Raw genomic sequence first — 26,872 nt, 5'->3', positions numbered from 1 at the left:
TCGTAAACATTGGTGTAAGGAATGCATTTGGTCCGGAGCAGAGAGCAACACAGGAGAAAGCCACTGGGGTGTCAGGATCACGCTGGTACCGTCAGGGAGCTGCGGGGATGGAGCTGCGTGCTGAAGGGTGGTGAGCTGTGGTCCTGCTGATGGAAGCTTGCGTCTGGCAGGGGCTGGAGGGAGCAGGACCCACCCCATGGGGTCAGGGGCTGGAGTGGTGAAAGTGCCTTGGCAACTTCTTAAAAATAGCTGGCTGCCTAAAATCACCGGCTTCCCCGCTGCAGCCCACAGCAACAGAGGACGCGGGACTGCACCACCACTGGCTGCGTCCTGCAGGCTCTGACAGTATCTGGGCATCCTGCACGATGCTGGTGGCCCAGCCGTCCCCGTGGTGAAAATTGGGCGATGCCATCATTGGCACATCCACAGCAACCTGGTAGCCCATCTATCCTCTCTGCACCCCAGCTGCCAAACACCCCAGCACGGTGCACTTGCAGGGTTTTATTGGGAACAGCGTGGTGACATGCAGGGGCTTCACTGTCCCAGGGCTGGCTCTTCCCGGCCTGGCACTGGGCATCTTTGGTCTATGGCAGCTGAGTCTTGTGCATTCCCAACAGTTTGTGCCAGGGCTTGCGGCTGCTCACCCTCAGTGCCTGTGCCAGCCTGTGGCTCCTCCAGCCCGGCATGGGGCCAGTCCTGCAACGTGGCACCTACAGAGGTCACAGGTGCTGGTGTAAGCATGAAAGGACCCTTGGTACCCCCAACACCTGCTTTAGCTGGGAGGGGAACATCTCACCTTCATCTGAGGTTGGTCCAGGCTCACCCTCCATCTCTGAGAGGGACTCGTGCTTGGTCCTGTGCCTGAGCACGGGCGAACGCCGCAAGCGCAGGGGAACAGTGCCCACTGGGGGAAAGACAACCCCGCCCCACGTTAGGGTAGGGCACAGAGTGGCCTGGCTCCTGCTGGAACCGATCCTAATGCCGACTTCCCCTTGGGAACTTCCCAGTGTGGCAGTGCCATTATCTATCACCCACCAGCTGGGAGAGGCAGCAGCAGCATGCATGTGGAACACCACCACTACCCCCCTCACTGATGTTAGGCGCAAGGAGGGCTTGGAGTCCCACTTCAGACTCAACTTACTTCCCAGCTCCGCTGGGCACTCTGGCTCCCTGAGCTGCTCCTCATGGATGGACAATGCTCGGCGGCTGGTCCCCCGTGGCGCTGCCAGCCGTGCCATCAGCCGGTTGTCTGTGTAAGCAATGGGGAGATGCCTTTGGAGTGCAGCCCACAGCACCCCACTTTGGCAGGCCCATTCAGCACCCAGCACCTACCATGTGCTTGGCTCCCTGCTGCCCTCCATTCCCAAGGGCTCCAAGAACAGACAAGCAGTGGAACGAGGCACCCATGGGCACCTCGTGCATCCCTACCTTCCGTATTGGGTGGTGTGGGCAGGGTGCCAGCACCCACCTCCCCACCATGGCTGACCCTCCGTGGCAGCGCTGCCGGCACGTTCCTGCCCAGCCGTGGCAGGCTGCTGCTCCAGCCCTCCCGGCCCCCGGGCTCTGGCAGCCCACTGGGCTCTGCTAGGGTGAAGGAGCGCCGGGGCTGGTTGGAGCTGCTGGCTGGTGGCTCAGTGGGCAGCTGCCGTCCCAGAGCTTTCCAGGCTGGCCGGGGTTCGGCGCTGGGCTCCATCCTGGTGTCTGGGCTGCGGAAGGGTGCGTCTGTGGGGCAGGCAGGATGGAGCTGTGGGCGTTCGGAAGTGACAACCCCAGGGATGGTTCTTGGTGCTGGGAACCAGCCTGCAGCCAGCCCCGGGACTGGGCAATGGGCTGGGTGTCCATCCACCATCACCAGGGATGGGCACCCTCACGAGGATGGAATTCTGCCCACCAGTCCCTGTTGGCTCCACTCCCCATGCTTGGTGCTAGGAGAGGGCATAAAGCCCTCTGCCCCAGGGGCTGGTGTGACCCCCCAGCATGCACTGCTGACTCACCTGTGGACACAGAGTGTGTGCGGGCCTTCAGGGATGGGGGGGAGTCTGCAGAACTGTCTACGATGTCCCCTGCAAGCACAAGCCACCAGCCAGCATTAGTTAACTAGGATCTGCCCAGTGCCACCAGCACCCAACAAGGAGAAGATGGAGTGGGACCCACAGCTGGGAGTCCAAGGGGGCCTGCCCATGGCCACCCATGGGTGCCCAGCTGCGTGGGGGTCAGGGTGGGGAGGGTGCAGCCCCTCACCGTCTGAGCCAGCTTTCTTGATCTCGCTGTCTTTGCTCTGCAAGGGGGGAAAAAAACTGGTAAGAAAGGTGTCAGGGAGGCAGTGCCCACAGAGACAATGGGTGCAGAGGGCAGAGTGCTGCTGCCAGGCTCTGACATGGCTGCAGGGGATGGGTGCATGCCAGGAAAGGCAGGACAGACTGACAGACATGCAGTGTATAGGAATTCACCCCTTGCAGAGGGTAAGGTGATAGGGCAGAGGCTATGGGCAGTGGCAGCACTGAGCTGCATGCTCTCAGTCCCAGTGGGGAGATGTCCCCCACTCTATGGATCACCATATCCCTCCACTCTGGAGGGGCAGGGTCCATCTCAAAAATAGAACCAGTCCCCACCTGCAGCTTCTTGCTCTCAGCAGCTGAGCCCTTGGTGACGCCAATGCGATGGAGCATGACCTGCACGCGCTGCTCGAAGGAGCTGGACAACTCCCCCTCGCTCTTCTCCAGGTGCCTCTTCTGCAGGAGAGACACAACCCTGCCAAGAACATGGACCCGCCACAGCACCTATGGCACCCACAGTCCTGCCTGCAGGGCACCCACATTCCAAACCCAGGGTGGGATGCTGCCAGGAGATGCTAACATAAACACAATCCAGTGGGGATATCCCCAGCCATCACTCCAGTGTCCCCACATCCCCTGGTAATCCCACAGGCATCCATGGGTGGGAGCAGCACCCACTAGGTGAACTGAACAATGGTGGTGGCTTAGTGACTGTGACAGTGCTTACCTTGTCATGCCTGACCCCCAGTGCATCCTCGTCCTCCCCAGACAGCAAGATGAGTGACTGGGATTTGCCCTCCCGAGAGTACTTGGGCCGGATCCTCCGGGCAGAGTCAGGGGTCTGGCAGTGCTCAGGCTCTGCATGGGGCTCGCCAGAGAGCACCCCCTCCTCTGATTTACTCAGGGGCTTCGCTGACTCGCCCGCCTTGCTGGGGGCTCGTAAAATGTCACTGAGCATTGAGCGCCTGCTCCTAGGGGCAGTGGAACCACCCTCGGGCTCCTTCTCACACCGTGAGCCCCGGCTGGATTTGGGTTTCTTGAAGGCAAAAAAATTCCCAATTTTCTTCTTGAGGGTGCGAGAACCAGAGGGAGCCAGAGGGGCTGATCCTGGGCAGGTCTCCAGAGTCGTGGGGCTGGGAAGAGATAAAGCATTGGAAAAGGTGAGCTCCAGGCTGCCAGGAGGTAAGGGATCATTTTTTTCTCCCTGCCTACCCTAAAGGGATGGATACAGACCCTGGACACTCCACCTGAGATGGCAATGTCCTGGCAAGGGCACCCATTCCCAGCATGGTTCCCATGGGTGCTGCCTCATTGGCTCCCCACTGTGGAACAGACTCCACGGCCACATCCAGTACACCATGGCTGCCATCCCATTCCTTTTCCCCCAGCCTTGTCCTGGGTGCTATCTGCTGCCCTGGGTGTGCTGCTTTTCCCAGCGTCCCTTTTGCACTGCGGCCAGCAGCATTTGCAGGAAGGGTGCTGAAACCTGGGGATGGGTGTGTGCTGGGCAGGTGAGGGACCCTGAGCACCCCCCAGGCTTACGGCAGTCTTTCTGTGATGAGCCTCTTGGCAAAGAAGTCCTCCAGCCCCTCGTCCACGCGGGTGATGCTCCTGTCCTCGCTGTTCTCACAGGCCACGGGCTGCACCTGTGAGTTACAGTCACTGTCAGCCCAGCACAGGGCAAAGGTGCCCCCCAGCATGAAGGTGTGTCACCCACACTGGCCATGAACAAGTGGGTGCTCCTGCAGGACAGGTCCTGCTCCATCTCTTACCCAGCATTAAAGCCAAACCATGGTGTTACCAGCTGCATCTGAGCTCTAATCCTGCTCCCTCCCTTGAGCACTGGGAGCTCCAGGCAGCCTCAGGCTCCTTCGAGCCCCTTGCCCAGCACAATGGCTGAGGTATGGCACTTGTACTGTGGGAGAAGCCTTTGGCGGGGATGCTTCCTCCATCTGAGCTCCAAGAAAGGGACCCCTGTGCTGCTGGTGGGTGATGGAGCAGGTGACCTGCAAGGACCTAAATCTGCATCCTTCAGATGTTTCAAGTCCAACCTTGGAGTGCCTCCACAGCCTGCATGGGAGCCACCTGCTCCATCCCCATAACAAAGTGGTCCATGCCATGGCCAAGCCTTCCTCCATGGCACCTTCCTTTCCCTGGCATGTGGCGCTGCATCAGTGGCTTCCTATCGATGAGAGGGAGGTGCTTCCCCATCGGTGGCATTTCAATCCATAATGACTTTTCATTACGGCTGGATTGATGCTGCTCAGGAGCCATTCCAGCCATCTGAGATCTGCTCTCCCTGTCACATCATATCCATCAAAGGCCGTCCTTGCTCGAGCCTTGGCCCACCCTGGCTGCCAGGCATGCCTGTCCCACGGCAGGGTGATGGTCCCCTGGCCCTGCCAACCTCCAGCACGCAACCCGCCCGTGGGACACGGCTCCTGCCTCCCCTCCAGCCCTGTGCCAGCCCTGATCCCACCATGATCCAAGGGCAAGCATCACCACAGCCCTGCAAGCCAGGGCTTTCCAGCAAGTGAAAGGATCCAGCTGCATCACGGTGGCATGGGGATGAGGTGATGCCAGCCCCAGGGACAGTGATGGAGCTGGAGTCACCACTGACTGTACCCAAAAGTTACTTTTCCTTTGGGAAGGGGGGTGCAAAGGCAGGATCCCCACCCAGTCGCCTGTTGGATGGGGGAGCACAACCCACCTCATCACGGCTGGCAGAGCCCCACCAGCATCACCGGGAGCCGTCGTGGCCACCAGTGCTTCAGGGATGATGGATTTTGGATAAGGGGGAGCAAATGCAGCTCAGGAGGGAGGCAGCTGGAGCCATTGCCAAACACATCGCTAGCCCTCTGCACCCAAACTCTGCAGGTTTTTTCATTCCTCTTCTGGCTCCCACGGCTCATCATCTCCCAGTGGGGAGCAGGAAAGAGGATGGATGATTCCCCTCGCCCCCCCCCAGGCCCCTTGCCCATCCTTTCAGGCTGCCCCCCAAGGAGGAGGAGGCTCCGGCAGCAGCTGAAATGCAGAATAATAAACCCACCGCGTCTTTGCGCATCTCATTTTCCTGCCTTGCAACAAATAGTGACCGCAAAAACTCACCCAAGCGGCAAAAAAAAAAAAAAAAAAAAAGGAAAAACACACCGAATACACCCCACCTCCCTTGCCAGCCGTGCCCCCCCTTACATTCGGCTTGCTGGGCGGCTGCTTGTGCCGGCGGTTGGGCCGGGGCCTGGCTTTGGTGCAATGCTCCAGCTTCTCGCCGGCGGTCGGCAGGTCCATAAGGAATCCGGTGGCGGTGGCAGGCTGCGTGGCGGGGAGCGAGCCGCTCGCAGGCTCAGCATCCTTTGTGGAGGCAGGGCGTGCCGGCGGCGCGGCGGGGCTGAGTGACGGCGGCGCCCGGTGAGCTCGGAGCCCGCTGGCGTCTCGACCCGCTGCTGGCTCCAGCTCCGAGACACCTACGAGAGGCGAGAGGGTCCCTGTTGACACCCGCCCTCGCCAGGCCTCCCCATCATCATCATCATCATCATCATCATCGCCATCATCACCGACGCCGTCACCTTCGCCCACGCGTGGAGGGTCAGCGGGGCACTGGCTCCACCGCGGGGAGGGGAGCGCGGCCGTGCCCGCCGGGAGCGTGCGTGGTGGCTTTGCGGGATGGATCCTGCCACCGCCGCTGGAGGTTTGCGTGCAGGGGATGGTGCTGTGGGGGGATTCTGGGGAGATGCTCAGGCAGGAGCCGAGCCCCGCAGCCAGCCCTGAGACCTGCAGCAGGCAGCAGTGGTACGGCACGAACTCTGCCCGGCAAGCAGCGCTCACAAACACACACGTTTTGCTCTGCGGGCAGCTTCTCACCTCCCCACGTACCCTCTGGATGGGCGATAGGGGGCTAAGGGCTCAGGGATCCCCTGGGGACACAGGGGTGCTGAGTGCTGGAGTCTGCATGAGCTCTGCTTTAGCTAAAGCCTGTCTATGCCTCCCCCGAGATTCACTCCCCTCCCAGGCATGCAGGGTTCTGGGGGCAACACCAGCAGCAAGGAAAACCCATGGGCAATGTCTTCTCCCCAAGCTGCTGGGTGAGTGGGTGACGTCTATGTTCAGGGTGGATCGTGGGATGGCAGTGGGAGATACCATGGCACCCACAGTCACAGAGAAACCTCCTACCCCTAGCTGGCTATCTGGGGAGGGAGTTCAGGGCATTTACTCCACTGCCCAAGGGCACTGAGCCAGCTGTGGCCCAAAACCAGCACAAGAGGAAGGTCAAGGTGAGCTTCCCCCACAGACCCCCACCCCAGCACTGGGAGAGTCCCTCTGAAGGGTCCAGATCCTGCTGCCCTCAGCCCATCACTATGGGGGTCTCTAGGCTCCCAGGTTGCTTCTGCGAGGTCCCCACCCCTGCCATGCCCCATGGAGGCAGCATGGCACCCACTGAGCCACAGGAGAGGGACAGTTCAGCAGTGACCTTACTTCTCACAGTTGGTGTGGGCCGAATGCTCCTGAAATGCTTGTTTCTCCTCCGCAGGGCCATCTTGTACTGCAGGGAGAGAGGGATGGTGGCAGCTCCGGCATGAACAAGCTGGCTGTGCCAAGAGGCAGCCAGAGCCAGCCAGGCTTCATCCAGTGATGGGTGCAATCCCTCCATCACCCCTAGGCTCCCAGGGCTGCACCCCCTCATCTTGTCCCAGCTCCAAAACTACCCACAGTGCTGGATTGAATACTTCCCCATCCAGAACAATGCACTACGCTGGATCCCATGTCCCAAAGCAGCAACAACAGGACAAGGTACAAACAGCCATGCTGCCACAAGGACACATTCCCGGTGCCAGCAGCATGGCCTGGCAGGCTAATGGTCCCATTTCCCAGGGCTAATTGCCTTAACACTGCCCTGAGGGGTGCTGGGGGGTGCGTGCACCCAGAGAGGCTCTGGTGTTAAGCCCAGCATCATCCTGTAAGGCGGATAAAGGGTGGTTATACTGCGGGCATCACGCGGCAGCAGCGGGTCCGGACCCTACCTCCTCTGCAGCGAGGTCTGGAGGATTCCTGCCCCTCGCCAGCGCCGTGGCATCGTCCTCAGCCGACTCCGGCGGCAGCACCAGGAGGTCGAGCCCCTGCTTGGAGAGGCTCTCTGCCTAAAACCATTAGGAAGCGCTTAAATTATCCCAGAGGCTGAAGTGTGCTCAGCTGCCCTGTGTGCTCCGTGCTCCTCTGCTCCCTACCCACGGCTGGGATTTGTGAGCGGATTTAGGCCTGATTAGCCGGTGTCCAGCCCAGCACAGCTGCCCTGTTGCAGGAGTAGCTGGTGCCTGGTGTCACTCCAGCATCCCCACCACATGGCAGCAGCGCTGGGACTTTGCTCAGGGTGTTAATATTGCTGTGACCACACTGGGAGATTACCTGGGAGGAAAAACAGCCTTGGTGGGAATTGTCCTGCTTCCCAGCCTGCTAATCCATGGTCACAGCATTGGTGCCTGGGTATCTGGACAATGCTGGGGTACCTAGACTCCCATCCTGTATCCCAACCCCACATCCCCATCCCACAGGTGCTGGCAGCCCCCAGCACTCACCAGTTTGCACTGGGCGACGGTCAGGTCTCCCAGCACAGTGTCCACGATGCAGTCAGCTACAGCGGCTGTGACGGACAGCTTGATTTCACTGGGAGCAGAAAGAGGGCTCTCAGGGCTAGCACCCACCAAGCCTGCAAGCCATGAGGCCACCTCCCCAGGGAGGGCTTTGCTAAGGAGATGGATGTTTGGCTGTGGCACACAGAGGGGCTCCCAGAACATGCCCATGTGCTGCGGCTTGCTGAGTCTGTGCTGCCTGAGCAGGAATGGGAACAGGCACTGGTTGGGATGGAGAATGCCAAATGTATCACATTGTTGATGGCCAGGGCCAGCCAAGGGGATGTGCCTGCAGGAATATCACCCCATGGGTTTCCCCAGCACCCTAGGGACTCATCCAAAGTGGATCCAAGCAGGAAGCAAAGCAATAGCTGGAAAAACACAGCAGCAGGTCCCAGCACACCTCTACCACAATGTGGAGAAAGAAGTTGGTTGAGAGCCCCCAGAATGCTTCTCCAGCCCCATGGGTCAGTGACAGTGACTGAGTGAGAAGGAAGAACAGCACATCACCCACTTCAGCTTGCTGAAGACATCGGTGACCATCTGGTCCAGGACAGAGCTGAGGCTGAGGTGCTCCTGGAGGCAGATCCGCTCCGACATGGCATTGACCAGCTGATCCCTGACCCCGCTCTTCTGCACCACAGCTGGGCACAGGCCATGGGCCGTGTCCAGCACGGCCTGCATGATTGCCTGAAGTTTGGGTAGGAAAGGAAGGTTTCAATTTCTTTTCTATCAGAATTCACATGATTTTCAGTAGACACCATCCCCCTTATCCTTGGGCCAAGGCTGGTGAACATCCTGTGCTGCCCATGGGTGCCCACCTGGATTTCCCGGCTGCAGGTCTGTGATGCTTCCTCCGTGAGACATTCCAGCTTGTGCTGTAGCTTGCCATTCTGGTAGGGGGTGTTTCCTGCCTCATACAGGAGGGGCAGGATCTGACATGGGAAGAGAGATGATGTGGATCTTCCCATGTCACCTCATCTTCCCGTATTTCCATGCACAGCCTGCATCTGTGGCTGACCCATGGAAGAGCATCAGCTGGGGAGACCCAGTGATCTTCTGGCTTTGCTAGGCCAGGTTTGGACATCCTCATCCTTCACAGTCCCTGCATCCCCTCAATTTCTCCCCATCACCCACTGACTCTCCTTCCCCTCTTGTATCCCACTACACTTCTACCTGCATCAGGAGACCCTTAATCAACACTTTCATCACCTTTCTAGCATCAGTACTGTCTTCTTAAATACTGTCTCTGCCAGATTAAGTAACCAAGGGGGTGCCAGAGAGTTGGGGGAAAGGGGAAAGGAGGTGGTTTAAATAGAAGTAGAGGAGGAAAAGGTGCAATGGGGAGAGAGAACTAAGATCAGGAGGATCAGACCAGGCCTGACAGAGCCAGGAGCTTACAAGCCAACATGATGGATTTTGTCATGGGCTGATGGAGCATTCTCATTGCTAGAGTGGGATGAAGGTGCCCCAGGGAGGGACCCCTCAGAGATTAAGGGAGGTTTGTCACCAATGTGGGCATCTGTGGGTTGCAGGGTGTTCTCAAATCTGGAGCACCTATCTCTCCCAAGGAGGGACATGTGAGTATGGGATTGCCAGAGGAAGAGGGGGTGTAACCTCGGGGGGGAATGTGCACATAGCTGTGTGTCTCGGGGGCAAGGGGACTAAGAACATTTTGATCTTTGTTCTAAAAGGGAATTCAGAAATTCTCAGCTGTTCTTTAATGTTTGCATGTGCTCGATGGTGTGCATCTGTTGCATCGACATTCTCGAATTCCCTGACTGCTAGTTAATGATGTCATTAACTGATCAATGCCCTGCTTCGATCCCAAATGGATGCTGGGTGAGCTGAGGGGGTTTCCCACACTGGACTCACACTGACAGAGAGGTTGGCATTCCTGATGGCCTCCTCAGCACAGAGGATGTCTGTCTCCACTTCCCTGCCCATGCAGGTGCTGAGGATGTCGACGTGCTTCTGCACACTCAGGCAGATCTCATTCACCATCTGGAACACAGAGAGGCTGTGTCATCTGCCAGTGCTGGAGCTGCACTGCCAGTTTCCCTCCTTGCTGTGACTTTCCCAGAGAAGAGTGTGCTCAGAGGGGGCACATGCAGGTTACATCCTCTGAGAGCATCCCTGCCTAATAACCAGGGTTACCACATGGCAGGGATTTGTTGTCGAGAGTGCACGGGGTGCAGGAACACACTGTATAGTTAGCATAGCAGCAAGTTATCTCAGCAGTGCATATGCACGAAATGCATGGATGCAACCAGCAGCATTTCAGGAGATCTGCTTTCCATCCACCCCTACCCTAGAACCATGAAATGGTTTGGGTTGGAAGGGACCTTAAAGGTCCTCTCATTCCAACCCCATACCATGGTCGGGGACACCTTCCACTAGACCAGCTTGCTCTGAGCCCATCCTGGGCTTGAACACTTCCATAGATTTGGCACCTAGAATTTCTCTGAGCAACCTGTTCCATCCCTTCATTCTCCTCTGCCTTCCACTCAGGAAAGATTAAAAGAGTGTTTTGCTGCTTGCAAGAGCTCACATGAGCAAGCCAGGGTCGTTTGGGGTAGGGGAGGAGCAGCCCCATGCAGTAATTTGTCCATCAGACCTGTTCAGAGGAGGTGGTGAGGATGCCCTGCTGCAGCCGGAAGGTCTGTGCCGGCAGCGTTTGCCGCAGCTGGTTTCTCGTCAGGCAGGACTGGAGCTGCAAAGGAAAGAGGCCATGAGCAGTGATGGTGGCACCTGGCCCTGCATCCCCCAGCCCACATCCCCCCACCTTGTGCACGGCCTCCTCCGTCCTCTCGGGGTTGCTGCGATAAGCCTGCGCCACGTCGCTCATGGGCAGCGGCATCGACTTGAGCGTGTAATTCCTGTGAGGCAGAGTGGGGTGAGCAGGTGCTGCTGCTGCACCCAGGGCTCACCCCTCCTGGTCATGTCCCCACAGATATGGCACAGGCCCAGAGCCCACCCAACAGCAGCCTGGACGTTTTCCTGAGGTCCAGCCCTGGAGATAGGGATGGCCAAACTCTGACCCTCAGCAGACCCTGCTGGTGTGGCAGTGACCAACTGCCCAGGCTCTCCATGTACCCCTCTTCCTTCAGACCTCCAGAGGTCTGCACAGCCAAACAGCAGACAGGGTGGTGGGTGTGCTCAGCAGGTGAACAAACTCTAACCACCTGTCATGGGCAGGGAGGAGCATCACATCATCACCACCACCACCACATTTCCTCGTGCTCACTTGGGGGTCCTTGGGTGACATGAGGCTGTGCTGGTTGGGATGCAGAGCACAGGGGAGTCCCTGAGGTTGGCAACGGGCCTGTCATCACCAAATGGGTGTCAGGTTGCTTTTCTGGCTGCAAGGCCAGAGCTGTAGACCAACTCCCTTGGGACATGTATGAAACTGTGTGATGGCCTTTCCATTCAAGAGGAATAGATAGAGGCCCTGGGAACAGTGACATGCTGGTGACAGAGGCTCTTCTGCATGGTGGTAACAAGCCAGGAGGACCTAGAGGCTTCCTTCTTACCTCTCCAAAGCTTGAGCCACCTCTAGGAGTCCATGGGCAGTTGTGTTGTTCCTGTCCCAAACCACAGTCCTGCAAAAAGGACCTAGGTGAGCCCTGCCCACGCCCACACCACCCTGAGGTGGGTGCCAGCAAGGTCAAGGCTGACTCCAGGCATCAGAGAACCTAAAAATGAGGTTAAAAATTACAATTTTCAGTATGCAAAACCTAAACATGGACTTTGCAAGGAGTTGTAAATTAGGTGGGTTCCTGGAGGGAGTGAAGGACTGGGAGGATACATTCAGGCACCATCCTGTGGGCAGGAACAGATGTCTCCCAGAAGAACGGCCCTGGCTGAACACAAATCCCTGTCCTCTGCAGGCACCCCTGCTTTGGCTTTTTATACACAATGTGGTCAAAAATGGTGTTTTTAGGAACTGATGGCAGAGCATAAGTTGAGAGCAGTGACCACAAAGGTCTGTCTGCAGCATGTTGGGCTGTGCAGGAGCCTGGAAAAGAGGTGGCAAACACCAGGGTAGAGATTGTGCTCTTGTCCTTCAGTTGTCCCCTGCCAGCACTGCCAGATGACTGTCATGGGTGCAAAATGGAATCATAGCATCCAGCCATGAACCAGGGGTGGTCCAGGACTGCATCCATGGTCATCAAAAGCCATGACAAGCCTCTTCTGATGGCATCAGCATCACAACTATCACTTCAGGGCCACCCAGCACAGGGTCACCCACAGGGTGTTATAGAGCTGCTGCTACCTGAGCTTGGTGTTGATCTGCAGGGCCTTGGCGAGCATCTTGGCCCCCGTGTCCCCCATGGCATTGCCACTGATGTCCAGGGAGACGAGGCTGGTGTTACTGCCCAGGGCACTCAGCAGGACGTTGGTTCCCAGTTTGAGGCGCGATTCAGCCACAGACAGTGACTGGAGAGGCTAGAAGAGGGACAAGGAGGGGAACAGGTGGCCAGGACATGTCAAGGTGCACGTCACCCTTCAGACACAGCCTCCATCCCTGTCCAGCAGCCTCTGGGCTGGTGCTGGCTTTGGAGAGTACAAGTGATGCTGAACCCCAGGAAACAGAAGGGCAATGAGTGCTTAGGCAACAGGCTGGATTTAGCTCAGATGCCTGGCAGGCAGTGGGGAGAAAAGAGAGGTTTTGGGGGAAAGCTGTGCTGAATCCAGGTTACACCAAGTGTCTCCTCCATGCCTTTAGCCAGACACAAGCTCCTATCTTCCCAGATGAATGGGAACAGCTCCCACTCCCCTGTCTGAGCTTCTGCTTCAGACTGAGGAAAAATAAAAGCAGAAGGACTTGAATGGCAGTGGGAGAGGGGGAGGACTGCTCCTAGCCTGTGCAGGAGGGATCTGCATGGCACCCCCAGCATGGAGACTGCACAGCAGTGGCGGAGGGTGACCAGGAGCATGCATGGGGTGGTTGTGGTGGCTGAGGGCAAGCTGGACTTACACAATCCTCCTCCTGGGTGAGCTGGACAATGCGATGCAGGACATCCAACAGACCTTCCCTGCAGGAGAGATGGTGTGTGTGTGTGTGTTAGGGTTACTTGTGCGTGCCCTGGGGCCACAGAGGCAGCTGGCAGAGCTCTGTCCTCCCTCCCACCCTTGCCTGGGCTATGACCCATCTCTGACACTGCACCAGGTGCTGGCAATGGTGACCCTCCCTGTTGTATTGGAGCAGCCAGGATGGGCAGGGAATTCCTACCAGCCCATGGGCTTTTGATGGGGAGTGAGAGTCAAGGTGTGTGCACCATTCCAGGACGGCTCCAAGCCTGGGTGCTGCTGCTTTGCACTCACTTGGATTTGATGTTGAAGTTCTTCCCCAGGGAGACGTGCCTAATGGATTTGCTTCTGCCAATGGAGAGCACCAGTGTCACCATGTCAGGGTCAAAGCCTGCAGGACATGGGAGACACCCAAGAAGATGCTCCAACAAGTCCATGGAGGTGGCACCAAGGTGGTCCTTTCACAGGAGACCTGCAGAGCCACCAAGCTGCCACAGTGGGATGATGGAGATGCTTGGGAACTTCCTGGGCATCTTCCTCCCTTCCTGGCTTCCCCAGGGAGACTGAAGACCTGTGCAGGGCTGGGGTCCCTGAGAAATGACATCAGGGATGGAGCAGCCACTGTGGGCACTCCTGATATTGGGATGCCAAGGCTGTGCTGAGCCATGGGGGCACTAAGGGAGCTGGACATGGCACTTGCTTTCTGCCATCCCCCAGGGATGTGCCCCCCATCACCCTGGACAACATAGAGGGAGTTCAGCTTTCAGGCAGCTGCCTGCACTCCCATCCTCCTGGCTGTACCATCCCCAGTGAAATTGGGTAGAGACATGGGCAGGGATCTTCTCACCCAGCAGCTCAACCAGCCAAGGGCACGAGGCACCAACACCCATCCCTATGCACTGTCCCTCCCGCACAAAGATGCTCTACTGGGAAAGCCGGAAATAGAAGCAAATTTTGGCAAAGGTTGACCAAGAGGGTGTGGGTGAGAGCATGAGCTTTTGGAGCATTGGTGTCCTGAAGTACTCCAAACCACATCAGCTTTCCCAGAGCCTTGTGGCTACTGAGGAGTTGCACGATCTGCTGTGGGATCTTAGTAAGGCTGCTTGAGAGTTCAGGGCCTTCTAGGTGAAATTAACAGCTGGCAGAGGTGATGTTTGTGATGATTAGGATCACTTGCCCATGGCTTCCAAGGCCACAGCAGGACAAGGCTGGCAGCAGAGGCTACAAACACCTGCAGAGAGGTGGGAAGAGTTTCTGCCCAGGGAAACCTTTTCAGTGCTTCAAACCCTGAACCAGAGGCACCAGACCACTTCAGATTCAGTGAACTGAAGAGGACTGTACCAAAAGAAAGATGTGAAATGAGAAATTCTGGCAAGTCTTGATGTAGAAGGGCATAAAGAAATCACCCCACTCTCTGTGCTGTGTGACTGGACATGAAGGGCCAAAAAAGATGGAGATCTTGTCAAGGCTGGGAAAAAGCAACCTACCATTGTCAGACAAGTCCAGGTAACTGATGGAGCTGGCATCAGGGATGAGATCCTGGATGACCTGGGCCCCTGCTGACCTCAGCTTGTTAAAAACAGCAAGACATCAGTACAGGGGAGGCAATAAGCCATGCAAATGAGATCCTACTGTCGGGGAGGTCAGACAGGGCATGGACCTTCCCACACAATGGGACCTCTGACTGGAGGGATGGTGCCCATGAATGCTGGGCCCTCACCTCACAGCTGCTAAGATCCAGGTGCAGGTCACTGATGTGACTGTTGTCTGCCAGTCCTTGCAGCAATGCCCTGGAAAAGTCACCAAAACCCCCCACTGGTGCAAGAAATGGGGGCACCAGCACCTGCCATGGGCATCCCCAACAGTGCAGGCAGTGGGATACTGGAGAAGGCATCCTTCCCAGAGCTCTGCCTCTCACAGCCCCATCCATCCATCCATCCATCCATCCATCCATCCATCCATCCATCTCCCCAGGTTATGCTCAGCCCAAATCCATCACCCACAGCCCAACCGCACCTTACGACATCGGCTGGCAGCTTGGTACCTGCCAGGGAGACATGTCTGAGGGAGCAGGCCTGGCTGAAAAACTCCTTGATGTCAGGGGAAGTGGTTTTCACCCTCCTGAGAAGGATAGACACAACATGGCAACTGCTGCAACCCAGCACCAGCCACCCCCCTGGGTACCCCTGGTACCACACTCCTCTCGCACCATCCCAGGGCTTACTTGTGGGAGTACACGTTTTTGGAGAGATCCAGGTGGATGAGGCTGGTGTGGGATCCGTGGACCAAGGCTCCAAAGAGCTGCCAGGGTGGGAATGTGAGCCATGTGGAGGAGGACCCAGAGGTGCTGCAGCCCCTCGCACAGCCCAGGGATGGAGGGGGACTGAGGGCAGGGCTCATTGCCAGGACCCCCTGCATGGTACTCACAGCATCCAAAGGACAGTCTGTGCCAGCCAGGCTGAGGTGGGAGAGGGAGTGGCAGTGGCGGAGGAGGCTCTGCAGGTTCTGTGAGCAGAGGGGGCTCAGCAGTTTCGCTCCTGAATCCCACCCCCCACCCTGCAGCCCTGGAATCCCAGTTTCAGGCTGTCTCCTCCCTCCCGCTGAGCACAGGGGTGAATCCTGCACACAGGAACCTACTCTCTCATGGGACACATCCTTGCTCCAGATGGCATCTCCCACACTCCCACAGGGAGATGCAGGGGGATGTCCCCAGGGTGTCCCCAGCTGCTCCCAGGCAGGCACAGGGTGTTGTGGCCATGAGCTCCCCATCCATGGGTGCTGCAGGGCAGGGCACAGACCAGAGGAGACCAAAGCCATCCAAACCACACTGGGGACATGTGGTCCCACCCATCACAGCACTGGTACTCACACTGATGTCATCCCCAGCCAGGGTGCCGGGGTTTCCAGAGAGGTCCAAGTGCCGCAGGGAGAATCCAATGGCTTTGTTATCTGTGAGGGCCTTGCATAATGTGCTCATCCCTGCTCAAAGAGAGTGGGAGAGGTGGATGGCTACAGGCTCCCTGCACTGGGGAGAGCCTTGGAGCAGAGCAAGGGAACTTCCCTCCAGCTGGGGCAGCAGGACATCACATCCATGAAGATGCCCTTTCCAGGGCATCCCTGCAGCCCCTCCTGTCACTCCTTTTGTGGAGTGGGGCAAAGGTATCTGTGCTCTACCTTTGGCTGTGAGCATTGTCCTGGCCAAGCTGAGGCTCTGCAGACCCTTGGAACTCTTCTCCATGTGCCGGCTGAAGGCCATGACCCCTGATGAGAGCAGAGGGCTCTGAATGGCTGTGCCAGCACAGCTGGGTGTCCATCCCACCCTGAGCTGCAGCCTCCAGGACAGGAGGCACCTGCTGGTGGGATCTGGAGTTGAACATCAGTTTTTTGGGATGTAAACTCATCCCAGCCCAGAATTTGAGTACCTCTGTCTTCCAGCTGGTTGCCAGCAAGGTTGATGGTGTGCAGGACAGAGCTGGGATGGCTGCTGAGTGCATGGGCCATCCTCTGCACAAAGTCACTGTGGGGAGAAGGGTTATCCATCTGAGCAATGCTTGGACACCTCCAGGAAACGCAGCCATCAGCCCCGTAGTCTTACAAGGACATGCCACCAGCTGCTGCTTGTGTGGCAGACCTGGCTCCATCTGCAGCCAGAAGGAAGCAGAGCATCTCCAGGAGTGGGTGGTATTCACTGGCCTTCCAGGCTATGGGAGTCTTAGCTCCCAGTGAGCTTCCCAGTGTGGAGGGGGTGGAGTCAGCAACCCCTGGCACAAGGGTCCATGCATGGCCCTCCCTGCTCCATGCACTGAGGGAAGAACCACCAGGCTGCCAAGAACCAGCTCATCAGTGCCTTGCAACAACTTCACTTACACTTTCAACCCACTGTTCTCCAGGACCAGCTCTTCCAATGTCACTGATTTGCTGAGCATGTAGAGCAGCTGCTCTGAAATCTCCTGATTCTGGCAAGGGAGAAGAAAGCCTTTCTGGGAACCTGGCCACCTGTGGTGCTCCCAGAGCCAGAGCACCAGCACTCACCAGCCTGAAATCCTTGCAGGAGAGCTTGGTGAACCACAGGTTGAAGGACAAGGCAGCAACACTCAGCGCCACATCCCTGCAGGGCAACAGGGATAAGAGAGTCAAAGGCCAGAATGAGCCAAGGCTAATCCCAAATGGGTGACCCAGAACACCCAATTGGGGCGTGTCCCAAGACATCCAACCCCAGGGTGCCCCAAGACACCCAGGATGCCAGAACACACCCATCCCATGGTGCCCCAACATCCAAACCTCAGGTGCTCCAACTGCCCCAACCCTGGGATGCTCCAAGACCCCCAGCCTCAATGTGCCCCAACACAAAGTTCAACAGAACAGGGCTGGGGACTGTGGGTTTAAAGCAACCCATGGGTACAGATCATCTTCCCCAGATTATTCCCTTGGGGAAAATAAAATTAATCGAAATATTTGCATGCTTCTATCTTAACCTCGGGGTTTTAAATTCTTTTTAACTCTGAGCTCTCATGTGAGCAACACCACAGGTTTTGGTTGAGTTCAAATAAGTTTCTTTTTCACTTCCTCATCCAAAGAAATCTCTAAAATGGTCTCCTTTTTCACCAGCTGAACACAGATCCTCTGTTCCCCAAAACACCCAAGCCAGAACTCTGACTTGCTGCAGCCCAGCCTGGCAGTTGCCTCCCCTGAGGACTGAGCCCTTGTTCCATATTTCTTGGGATGGAGACTGTGGCTGAGCCCCACAGGGAGAACTCCAGGCACAGCTGGAGCTCACAGCCCCACTATCAGGTTATAATCAGGTGATAACAAGGTTATAACAGATATCTGGAGGGGGCTGGTATGGAGCAGGGCAAGTTTCAGGGTGGCAAGCAGAAACAGCTGCTTTGCATAGGGAAACACCTGACAGCCACGAGCTGCAAGAAACTGCTCTGACATTAGGTTTTCAGTCCCATAAACAGCTCCCAGGCTGATCTAAGAGTTAAAAATGAACAGAGAGGCTGGCCAGACTCTCAGCTGCTGCCCCATGGGACTGGGCTCAGAGCGTTTGGTGCTGGGGAGTGTCAGGCTGCAGATGTGGCATCCCTGGGGCATGTAAGCTATAAAAACTTCTAACATGGGCAGAAGAGCATGCTGAGCCCCCCAACAGGGACAGGGAGAATGAGGATGAGTGCTTGGGACACTGCAGGCAACATGGCTAGAGGACTCACCTGCTCTCCAGGTGGCTGAAGTCCAGCAGGTTGAATTCCCGGCAGTCCTGGCTGTGGTAAATATTGTCCACATCCTTCCCAGAAGGATGAGCACACGGATCAGGCTCAGCACTAGGTCCTGGGAAGGGCTCAGGTGCCTGGTGCTGCTGGAGGGAGCTGAGCCCTTGGGGAGCCCCTTCTAGGGAGTCCCTTGTCTAAACCCAAAACCTAAAACCTTCCCTAATGCTCTGGCTGGCAGGGTACATGTCCCAGCTTGGTAAGTCTTGGACAACTCTTGCAGGAAATGGTCAGAAGGCAACACACCCCATGCTGGTGGGGGTGAGGGTGTAGGGAGAGGTGAACTGGGATCAGTGTCCAGAGGAAGGGGGGACAGTGAGTCCTGTTATGGCTGGGTTCCAGCAGGATTCTCCTCTACTAGGACACCCAGTAAGGTCCCAGATTTCCAGGGGCTCCCCTTAGGTCACAGAGTAGGAAACAACCTGGTCCAAGGCACGCTGCTCCCACCTGCACTTTGATTCCAGGGGACACTCAAGCCAGACAAAGCTGTAGTTCCCAAATCTGGGCTGTCCCAACCCCAGCAGCTCCATGAGGCACCCATAAGCATCCTGCCCACCAAGTGACCCACTGCCACTGCTCCATCCACGGGATGGACCAGCTTACCCACTGGATCTCCTCACGGAAGGCAAAGCTGTTGTAATCACACAGAGCAGCATAGGTCTCTGAAAACCCCCCTGCAAACAGAAGGCAATTCTGGGAACACACCTTCCCATGGGAACATACAGGAGAACTTTGGGGAGAGTGAAAAACAGGAGAGGGATGACAGGGACTCAGAAGTGATGCTGAGGGCTCTCCATTCCCTCCTCAAAGGGGAGAGATGTCCACTGTCAGCCCCCAAATGGGGGTTGTGTCTTGTTTTGCTTGATCCATGTGGACACCAGGCAAGGCACATTGCTATAGTGATAATGGAGGTATCCTGCTCCAGGACAGGCCACAGGAAAAGCTCCTGGCTCTGCAGTGGTGCCATATAAGGTGCATAAGAGCATGCACAGCTACAGGTCCTTGCAAGTAGATCCTGAGCAATGTTGCCTGCTGTCCTGCTTCTTCCTGGGGAGCTACATCCCCTCAAACCTGCTCCTGCCCCATGGGATGGGGTGGGCTGGTGGACAGCAAACCCCAGTACATGGGCTCCATCTGACCAAAGCCATCACAGGTGCCCTGCCAGCAGAGGTGGGGGCTGTCAGCAGAGCTGCTTTTGATGGATGCAGGGCTGGGATGATCCCCAGGGTGCTCCAACCCTCCTGGTCCTACCTGAGGGAGGTCATGGCAGGACTTACCACAGGGCCCAGGGTTGCTCTGCAGCATTTCCTCCAGTGAGTCTGTGATCTGCTGGATCCTCTCATACAGGGTGGGGGGGGAGTTCTTGAGCAGCGTCCTGGGGAGGGAGCAGGGGGGTGTGTCAGGGTGGGCCAGGACAAGAGAATCCCCCCCACCTTTTGCTTAGCTATAACCCTTGTGTATAGGGGGGCCAGAAATATTCAGTCAGGGAACAGGGTCTTGCCTCCATTCATGTGTTTTTCTCCAGCTAAAAGCACTGTTGTAGACCCATCCTATATTTGGGGTTTTCTTACTGCAGGTGTCACAGTTCATGGCAGGTGGGCTGGAACTAGATGATCTTTAAGGTTCCTTCCCACCCAAACCATTCCAGGATTCTACAGTCTGGGGCTTTTCTGGGCAAAGGGGTTGTTCTGTTTCCTACACAACCACTCCTCAGGAGCAGAAGACCCTTACCCAAGGGATGAGTCTGGAAAGACCTTCTTAAGTGACATGGTGACATGGACAACAACTTGCTCCAAATCATCCAAGGACATGAACCGGAAGGCGTAAGACGCTGCATCTGTTTCTATGACAACCTGCAGGGTCCAAAGGATGAGAGATGCCTGAGCAAGCTGGCAGCACACAGCGTCCCCAAGCCCCCAGACACAGCAGTGACAGCCATCAGCTCCTCACTGCCAACCCTGCCAGAGCACCATAAGCACAGGGAATGCTGTGAGCACCAGGAATTTAGGATAAAATACATTAGAATAAGGCATAAACCTCCTGAAAAATTCAGCTTAAGCTGATGCAGAGGCAGCCTGATGCAGTGAGGTGAGAACAGCCTTGTCTCTGCCTGCTGCAGCTGGAGGATGGAGGTTTCCTCCCTGAATTTATTCAATTGATGTTTAGGGCATTTTTAGCTTATGGCTCCTACCAGAAAAAAAAAAAAATCCCATGGCAACATGCTCCCTGATTTAATTACACGCTGATTGAGGCGTGGGAGCAGGATGACAATTATCTGCTGGCATCGCATGGGGACAGGGACAGCGCTTCCACCAGTGCCCGGGGCTGTGGAGGCAGGAGAGCGTGGGACTGCCTGCACATTAACAATCCCTGGGCTTTCCATTGCCCAGTCAGACGTCTTGCCCCCCTGCACCCCTCTGTCTTTGCCCAGCTTCTTCAGTTCTCTCCTGGAGCTCAACCACACAGCCTGCTGAGCCGCAGAAACCTCGTGTGGAGGCTGAGGCCATGGTTACTGATGATGTTTGAGCAAGAAAAAGCCAGACAGGATGTTAGAAGGGACCAGACAGGAGGTAAACCAGAACCACAGCCCTATTTCGGCCAACATATCCAAGCTTTAATATCCAATTCCTCTCCTCTATGGTTCCCACTGCCACATCTGCCTTATGTGCCCGCCCCTCTCTAAGAGGATTAACGGGGTTTAAAACACCCTCCTGCTAAATTTGTCTTCACCTTGGTAAGCCTGCAGCCGTTTGTCACCTTGTCCCTGCTGAGCAGGAGGTGCAGGCCAGGCACTGTCTGTGGATGCCAGAGGGGAAGAAGTGCAGGCGCCCACCCAGTGCCCCTGGGTGCTTCCCTGCACCTCCAGCTTCAGGGCAACATCCCTGATGAGGACAACACTGGTGACCCCCAGTGTGCAAGGGGGGACCAGGACACCCCCAGATCCTGTGGTGGGCTCTGGAACAGGGTTTGCCATGGGGCAGTGGCCAGAATGGGGGATAATGCCCAGGTTGGGTTTGTCCCAGTTGCTGGTGCCACTTACCACACTGGGCTCTTGGACCATCATCTCCCTCACCTCCAGGAAGCTGAAACTGCTATGAACCTGTGGGTGAGAGCAGCAGGATCAACCCCAATGCTGATGGAGAGAGGAAACCCAAGGGTTTCCCTCCAAATCCCAGACTTCCCCACGCCTCAAGCAGTGTTTGGCCCTGGCCCCACCCTTCACCAGCCCTCAAACAAGACCCCCTTCCCTTGCCCCCATCTCTCTCCTCATCCTGCTCTTAGGACCATCCCAGTGGTCCAGGTGGCTCATGGGTCACTCCCCCCAGTGCCCCAAGCTCCCCCTCCAGGAGCCCCAGGGCTGTACCACGGCACAGGTCCCCACACTTACCCTCACTGGCAGCATCACAGGCAGCACATAGGCTCTCCAGGGTGTCAGGACCTAGGCAAAGTGTGACAAGGGACTGTGGTGACGTGGGAGCCACCCCATCCCTCCCTGCAGCCATAAAACACCTTTCTGGGGAAACCAGGAAAGCAGGAACCAGGCTGGACTCTGCACATACCAAGATAAAGTCATCATACTTGGATTTCACCTGCAGCTGGATGCTCAGCACCAGGAGCACCTTCTTTGTCCCCAGGAAAGCAGTGATGCCCTCTGAAAAAAACAATGTCCACATGAAATTAGGTGGCTGAGGTCACCTTGCTCCTCTCCCATGTGCCCTGCTGCTCTTGGGGATACTGTCTCCACCTGAACCATCTTCTCTCCCTCCACACTTGACAGTCAGACCCTGGTAGCTCTCAGACAAGCCTCTCACCACATGTGGGTCTCCTTTGCTGCGCAGGTGATGCACCCACCTCCCCATCTTCTTCTGCAGCCTCAACCAAGCATAGTGCTTGGGGTTGCTGGTTCACACTGCCCCTGCTGCCTCAGCCACTGGGAGCTGGCACTGACTGATACAAGGGTCTTGATTTCTCTTCTTTCTTTTCCAAATTTACCACAAGAGTCATCCGAATCCCTCCTCCACAGAGCAGCCAGGGTGGCCATGTGTGCCAACCTCCCCAAGTTCATAGCCCAGCCACTCCCACAGTCAGTGAACCACTGTGGGCATCACTCCTGCCTTGAATACCACCTCTGTGCCTTCCTGATTCATGCCACTCACTGGGAGAAACAGGACAAAAACCACGGCTGTCCATCACTGTGCAGAGCAAACCAGGCTTTCACAATGACATCACATCCCATGGGTCCACTGGCTTGAGCCACACGTCCCCAGTGACCCACCCTGGTAGAGCCGGGACCTGAGGCTGTGGGGACACGGTGACCCAGCTCCTTCCCACCCCACTGCAAGCCTTGGTAGGGCCGATGAGGCTGACAGACCCTGAGATCTCTGCGGCCTTTTGCTTTTTCAAGCAGCCAAGAGAAGGCTGTGAGCAGTGGTACTTCACACCCCCCTTGCAGAGCTACAGGCTGTGCCTTCCTGGGGAGTTGCCGGGCATCCCCAACGGGCCAGAAGAACCCAAGCCCGTGGCACTGAGCAGCACCAAACTGCATCCATAAATCTGGCAGCTTGAGCTGTGCAGAATCCCATCCTTGAGGAGCCAGCTTATCTGGGGATGCTCTTGATCCAAGGTCCACCTTCAGGCAAATGAGTTTTGCAGACAAGAGAAACCCCCAGACACTGCAAGGGCACCCCTGAACCTCAGCTGTCACAGCTGAGAGACCCAAAAGTGACTTTGCCAACCCCAGGCAGGCCCCGTACGGGCAGCTTCCATGTGGCAGCAATGCTCCGGCAGCGCGGCGGCGGGCGATGCTTACCTTGCAGCTCCGTGGGGATCCCTCCAGGGGACGCAGCCATGGCTGGGACCACGGGGTCACCTGCCTGGGGATGCGGGTGTCAGAGCAGCATCCTTGGGCTCCGCGGGAAAGGCACCCTGCCGGGAGGAAGCTCTGAGGTTACAAACCGGCAGCGCCGCCGCCTCGCTGCCTCCTCCCCCTCCCGGTGCCTCTTCCTGCCCCGTCAGGCGAGATTTACCGCCTGAGCAAGAGAAGCGAAATGAAAGCGACGGTGCCCACGGCCGACGGGCCCCGCCGGGAGGAGAGGGCGTCGCTACCCAGCACCCTTCTTCTGCCGCGTGGCTTCCCTGGATGAGCGGGACACCCCTCGGGCATGAAGCAGCAGCATCCCCCCACAGCTCCAGCCTTCCAGGGTTGAGGATCCATGACCTCTCCCTATCTCCCAAGGTGCTTCATGGACTTATATCTCTGTCTGAAGAGGGCCGGTGAGTGGGGTAAGGGCAAGTCTTCCCTTCCCAGCACTGGGCAGTGAGCCCAGCTCCATCACCTTGCACTGGGAATCTGCAAGGGGAGCTAATGGAGATGGGTGCTAGTGCCCGCTGCAGGCTGCTCTCTGGAGAATGGATGCTGGTGCCCATGGCAAGAAGCTGAAGAAAGGACTTTTCCAGAACGGAAAGGCTCCAGGCATTCTGCCAAAGTGACAAAACTGCTGTCTCAAAGCAAGGGCAAGAGATGGAAGCCAGGTGACCTCCTTGGAGCAACAGGACTCAGCACATCAACCACTCCACTCATCCAGGAAGGTTTTGGACTAGGAAGCGCTCTTGTGTCCTGTGACATGCTGCAGAACTTCCCTGGACTCAGGATTTCCCACTGTTGGCTCAGCTTGACCCCACTAGAGACTCAGGAAAGGTGCTGAGGAATGGGAAGAGCTGCTCTCAGCTGGCAGTCTGGGTCCCTGTGACCAGCATCCACTGGGGTGGAGGGTGACAGCTGCCTTCTTCCCCTAAATTGCCCCTTTCTGACAAATTTCCAAGCTCCAGGCTGCAATCTGCCAACCAGGAGCCCATCGAGCTTTCCCAGAGGTTGAATGGCTCAGGAGAAGGTGGTCCCTGGAAGGGATGGGTGACTTTGCCCTCCTTCCATATGCACTCAGAGCCACAGTGCTTCTGAAACCACCTTCTGTGTGATGGCGAAGGCAGGAAGTATCTCCCTGCAGGGATGGTGTCTTCACAGAGCTCAACCACAGCACAAAGTTCTTTTTGAGGAGGTGACTGGGGAGAACATGGCTCAGGGCAAGGACCAACCTCTGTCAAGGCACCTCCTCAAGCCTGATGGATGGGCACCAGGAGGATGAAGGGCACAGGGTTGTGTTCACCACCCACTGGAGTCAGCAACCACCAGCAGCAGTCCTGACTGGATCCATGCTTTTTTCCAGGATGAGAGAAGCCCAGGCTATTGGTATGTGAACTCAAAAAGACGCCATCTCCCAGTTTAGTCATGCAAGGATATTCAGGACACAGAGGGAACAGCTGTTCCCTTTCATGAATCAGAATGGCTTCTGTGGAAAACTAGAAGCAGAGGAGCTCCAGGCAAGCTGCATTCAAAGCCCATTCCCTAAAATACTGGTTATCACATGCTGGAGAACTCTGAGCACCAGTGCAGCAGGGCATGTACTCCAGGAGTGGGCAAAACATCCATGTGCACAAGTGCTCCCTGCCTCTGTGCAAGCCCAGGCACATTAGGATGTCTGGAGCAGCCCACCTCCTCTGTGTTCAGCAGAGAACAGCAGCCCAAGCACCAGGGATGGCAGCCAGGCCAAGCCACTGGCAGGGGCAGTGATGCTTCTTGGATCCATCCTGGCCATGGCTTTCCACTCATAGCCCAAGGCCCAGGTTTTCCAGCACTGATAACAGCTCTTGGATTGAGCAGAATTGTTCTGTCCACATTCAGGCTTTGGATGCTGCCCTAGATGCGTGTCCTTGGCCACAGGCTGGGATACTGTTCTGCATCTCTCCAGAACAGCAAACCAGAAGTCTGCAAGAGGCACAAGCACAGCTCCCTGCCCAAGGCAGGAGCCTGAGCTCAAATCAAATAAAACCCAGTCTGTGTAACAGGACCATTGACTGAGCAAGCACAGAGAAACCAGGTCAACTGAGCAGATCGCAAGGTAATACACCAGGCTGGGGAAAAAAAGGAGGATGGCCACAGGATGACAGCTTCCATCCTCACTAAACCTCTTCTGGGGTCCGTGAAGAAAGTCTAGAATCACATCACAAGAAAAAAGTTGCTCAGAAATCACCCCTCAAACCTGGGTTTAGGGCTAGGGTTATGCTTTGGGTTGAGAGAGCCAAAGAGCCCAGAGCTCCAGGAACACTGGTGCTGGAAAAGCCCTGCCAAAGTGATTGTGGCAAGGCCCCAATATTGCTGCTCCTACACCTTTCTGACCTGAATCCCCCAATAGGAACAGGCACCTCAGCCCCAGAGACAAGCTCCCGCGTGCCTTAGGCTAAGGTTGCAGAGAGCTGTCGAGCCTACAGCTCCCAGGACATTGGCACTGGAAGAGGCAATTGCAGGGACAGCACAGCAGAGTGATGGTACCTGTGGCAGGTACCTGTCAGCTACATGGATGTCGCATGTCTCACAACCTCTTGGATTGCCTGTGCCTCTGTCTGGTGGGAGGGACCGGCCAGGTGTAGCTGAAGGTGAGGCCGAGCCCTGCTCCACCCCCAGGGCCACCCACCCCTGGCTGAGCTGTCATGGCTAAGCCACCTCAGGGGCAAGCACATGAAAGGTTTGAAGGACAGAGCATGAGGTCAGCACACGGTCACAGCCCCTAACCCTTCATGGAGTGGTATTTCCTCAGATGAACACTACAGAGGCCACCCACACCTGTGGTCTTTAGACAAATACACCTCTCAGGTTCTCTTCCTTTCAGACTCCCATTAAGCTTTTCACACACAGCCACTGCCCCCAGCTCTTCTGAATTCCAAGAGAGCTGCAGCACCTGGTTTGGTGTCACTCAGATCTGGGTACAACAGCATGAGCTGCTGCACATGGAACACTCTCACAGACCAAGGGAGGTCTGTCTGCTGGAGCATGTGTGGTACCTCCTTGGGCCACCACCTCAAACACCACTGCACCATCCTTCACACCCCACTCATCAGCACCAGGTTGAGCCACAGGGTTTAAGAGATGATGGTGGTTCTCCTTACAGATCCCAAGGACACCTTTGGTTTTTCCACTCACCACAAAGTGCAAAATAATGTTAAACGACCTCAGCACTGCCTCAGACTGAGACATCTTTGGCTTCTGAGTACAAAAACTCCTTGCCCAGAGCTGGGTAAGCACTTGAGGATTTACCCATTTCTCAGCCAGACCTGACTTCTCATGGAAGCAGCCCTTACACAACCTCTCCCACCTGCTGCAACAAGCCTCCAGCCTGCTCAGGACTCCAAGCTTCCACCTCCAGACAGGCTTTCCTTGGCAAGTCATAGAAGGCCCATCTCTCAACACCAGGGATAAGGAGTCACCAAACACCTAGAGAAAACCAGAACTAGCAACTCTTGTGCTTGGTTACAGTCTCCTAAGTAGTGTCGTTGGCAGTGACTCCTGTACCAGCAGTAGGAGGTTCCATCCTCAACCTGCAGTGACTGCCCACAGCTGGCACCCTAAGCTGCTGTCATAGGCAACTGAAAAAAAAAACCACACCACAAACTCCACCCAAGTACCAGTCCCATTTTTCAGAACTAAATGGAAACAACATTCCTGTTAACCATCAGCTATAACCACTTAGAATCACAGTCAAAACAAACAGAAGTAACAACTACTCCCATGTTACACCAAGCTCAAGCTGTGAACACCAACATTTGCATTTTACATCCT

At 56.5% G+C, this 26,872-nt stretch overlaps 1 protein-coding gene across 1 annotated transcript; it reads right to left on the bottom strand.

The window, feature by feature from the left end:
- Positions 1-534: 534 nt before the first annotated feature.
- CARMIL2 (capping protein regulator and myosin 1 linker 2) lies at positions 535-23,051 on the bottom strand. Its single transcript, XM_062500127.1, is given in 41 exon segments — positions 535-710; positions 797-904; positions 1,142-1,249; positions 1,429-1,722; positions 1,995-2,063; positions 2,242-2,278; positions 2,613-2,732; positions 3,004-3,409; positions 3,819-3,922; positions 5,469-5,935; positions 5,938-5,985; positions 6,750-6,816; positions 7,295-7,411; positions 7,847-7,934; positions 8,415-8,590; positions 8,722-8,835; positions 9,776-9,904; positions 10,518-10,613; positions 10,686-10,779; positions 11,434-11,502; positions 12,177-12,349; positions 12,882-12,939; positions 13,229-13,325; positions 14,422-14,503; positions 14,655-14,724; positions 14,951-15,055; positions 15,159-15,235; positions 15,362-15,439; positions 15,804-15,913; positions 16,109-16,195; positions 16,357-16,451; positions 16,802-16,890; positions 16,967-17,042; positions 18,145-18,218; positions 18,805-18,875; positions 19,479-19,576; positions 19,933-20,054; positions 21,242-21,301; positions 21,590-21,640; positions 21,762-21,853; positions 23,012-23,051. Coding segments are annotated over 41 exon segments (4,692 nt in total).
- Between the last annotated feature and the right edge of the window lie 3,821 nt (positions 23,052-26,872).

This window comes from Cinclus cinclus, chromosome 11 (genome assembly GCF_963662255.1).
Source record: "Cinclus cinclus chromosome 11, bCinCin1.1, whole genome shotgun sequence".
NCBI classification, from domain to species: Eukaryota; Metazoa; Chordata; class Aves; order Passeriformes; family Cinclidae; genus Cinclus; species Cinclus cinclus.
The sequence above is the reverse complement of the archived record's forward strand: the minus strand, read 5'-3'. Positions and strand labels throughout refer to the sequence as shown.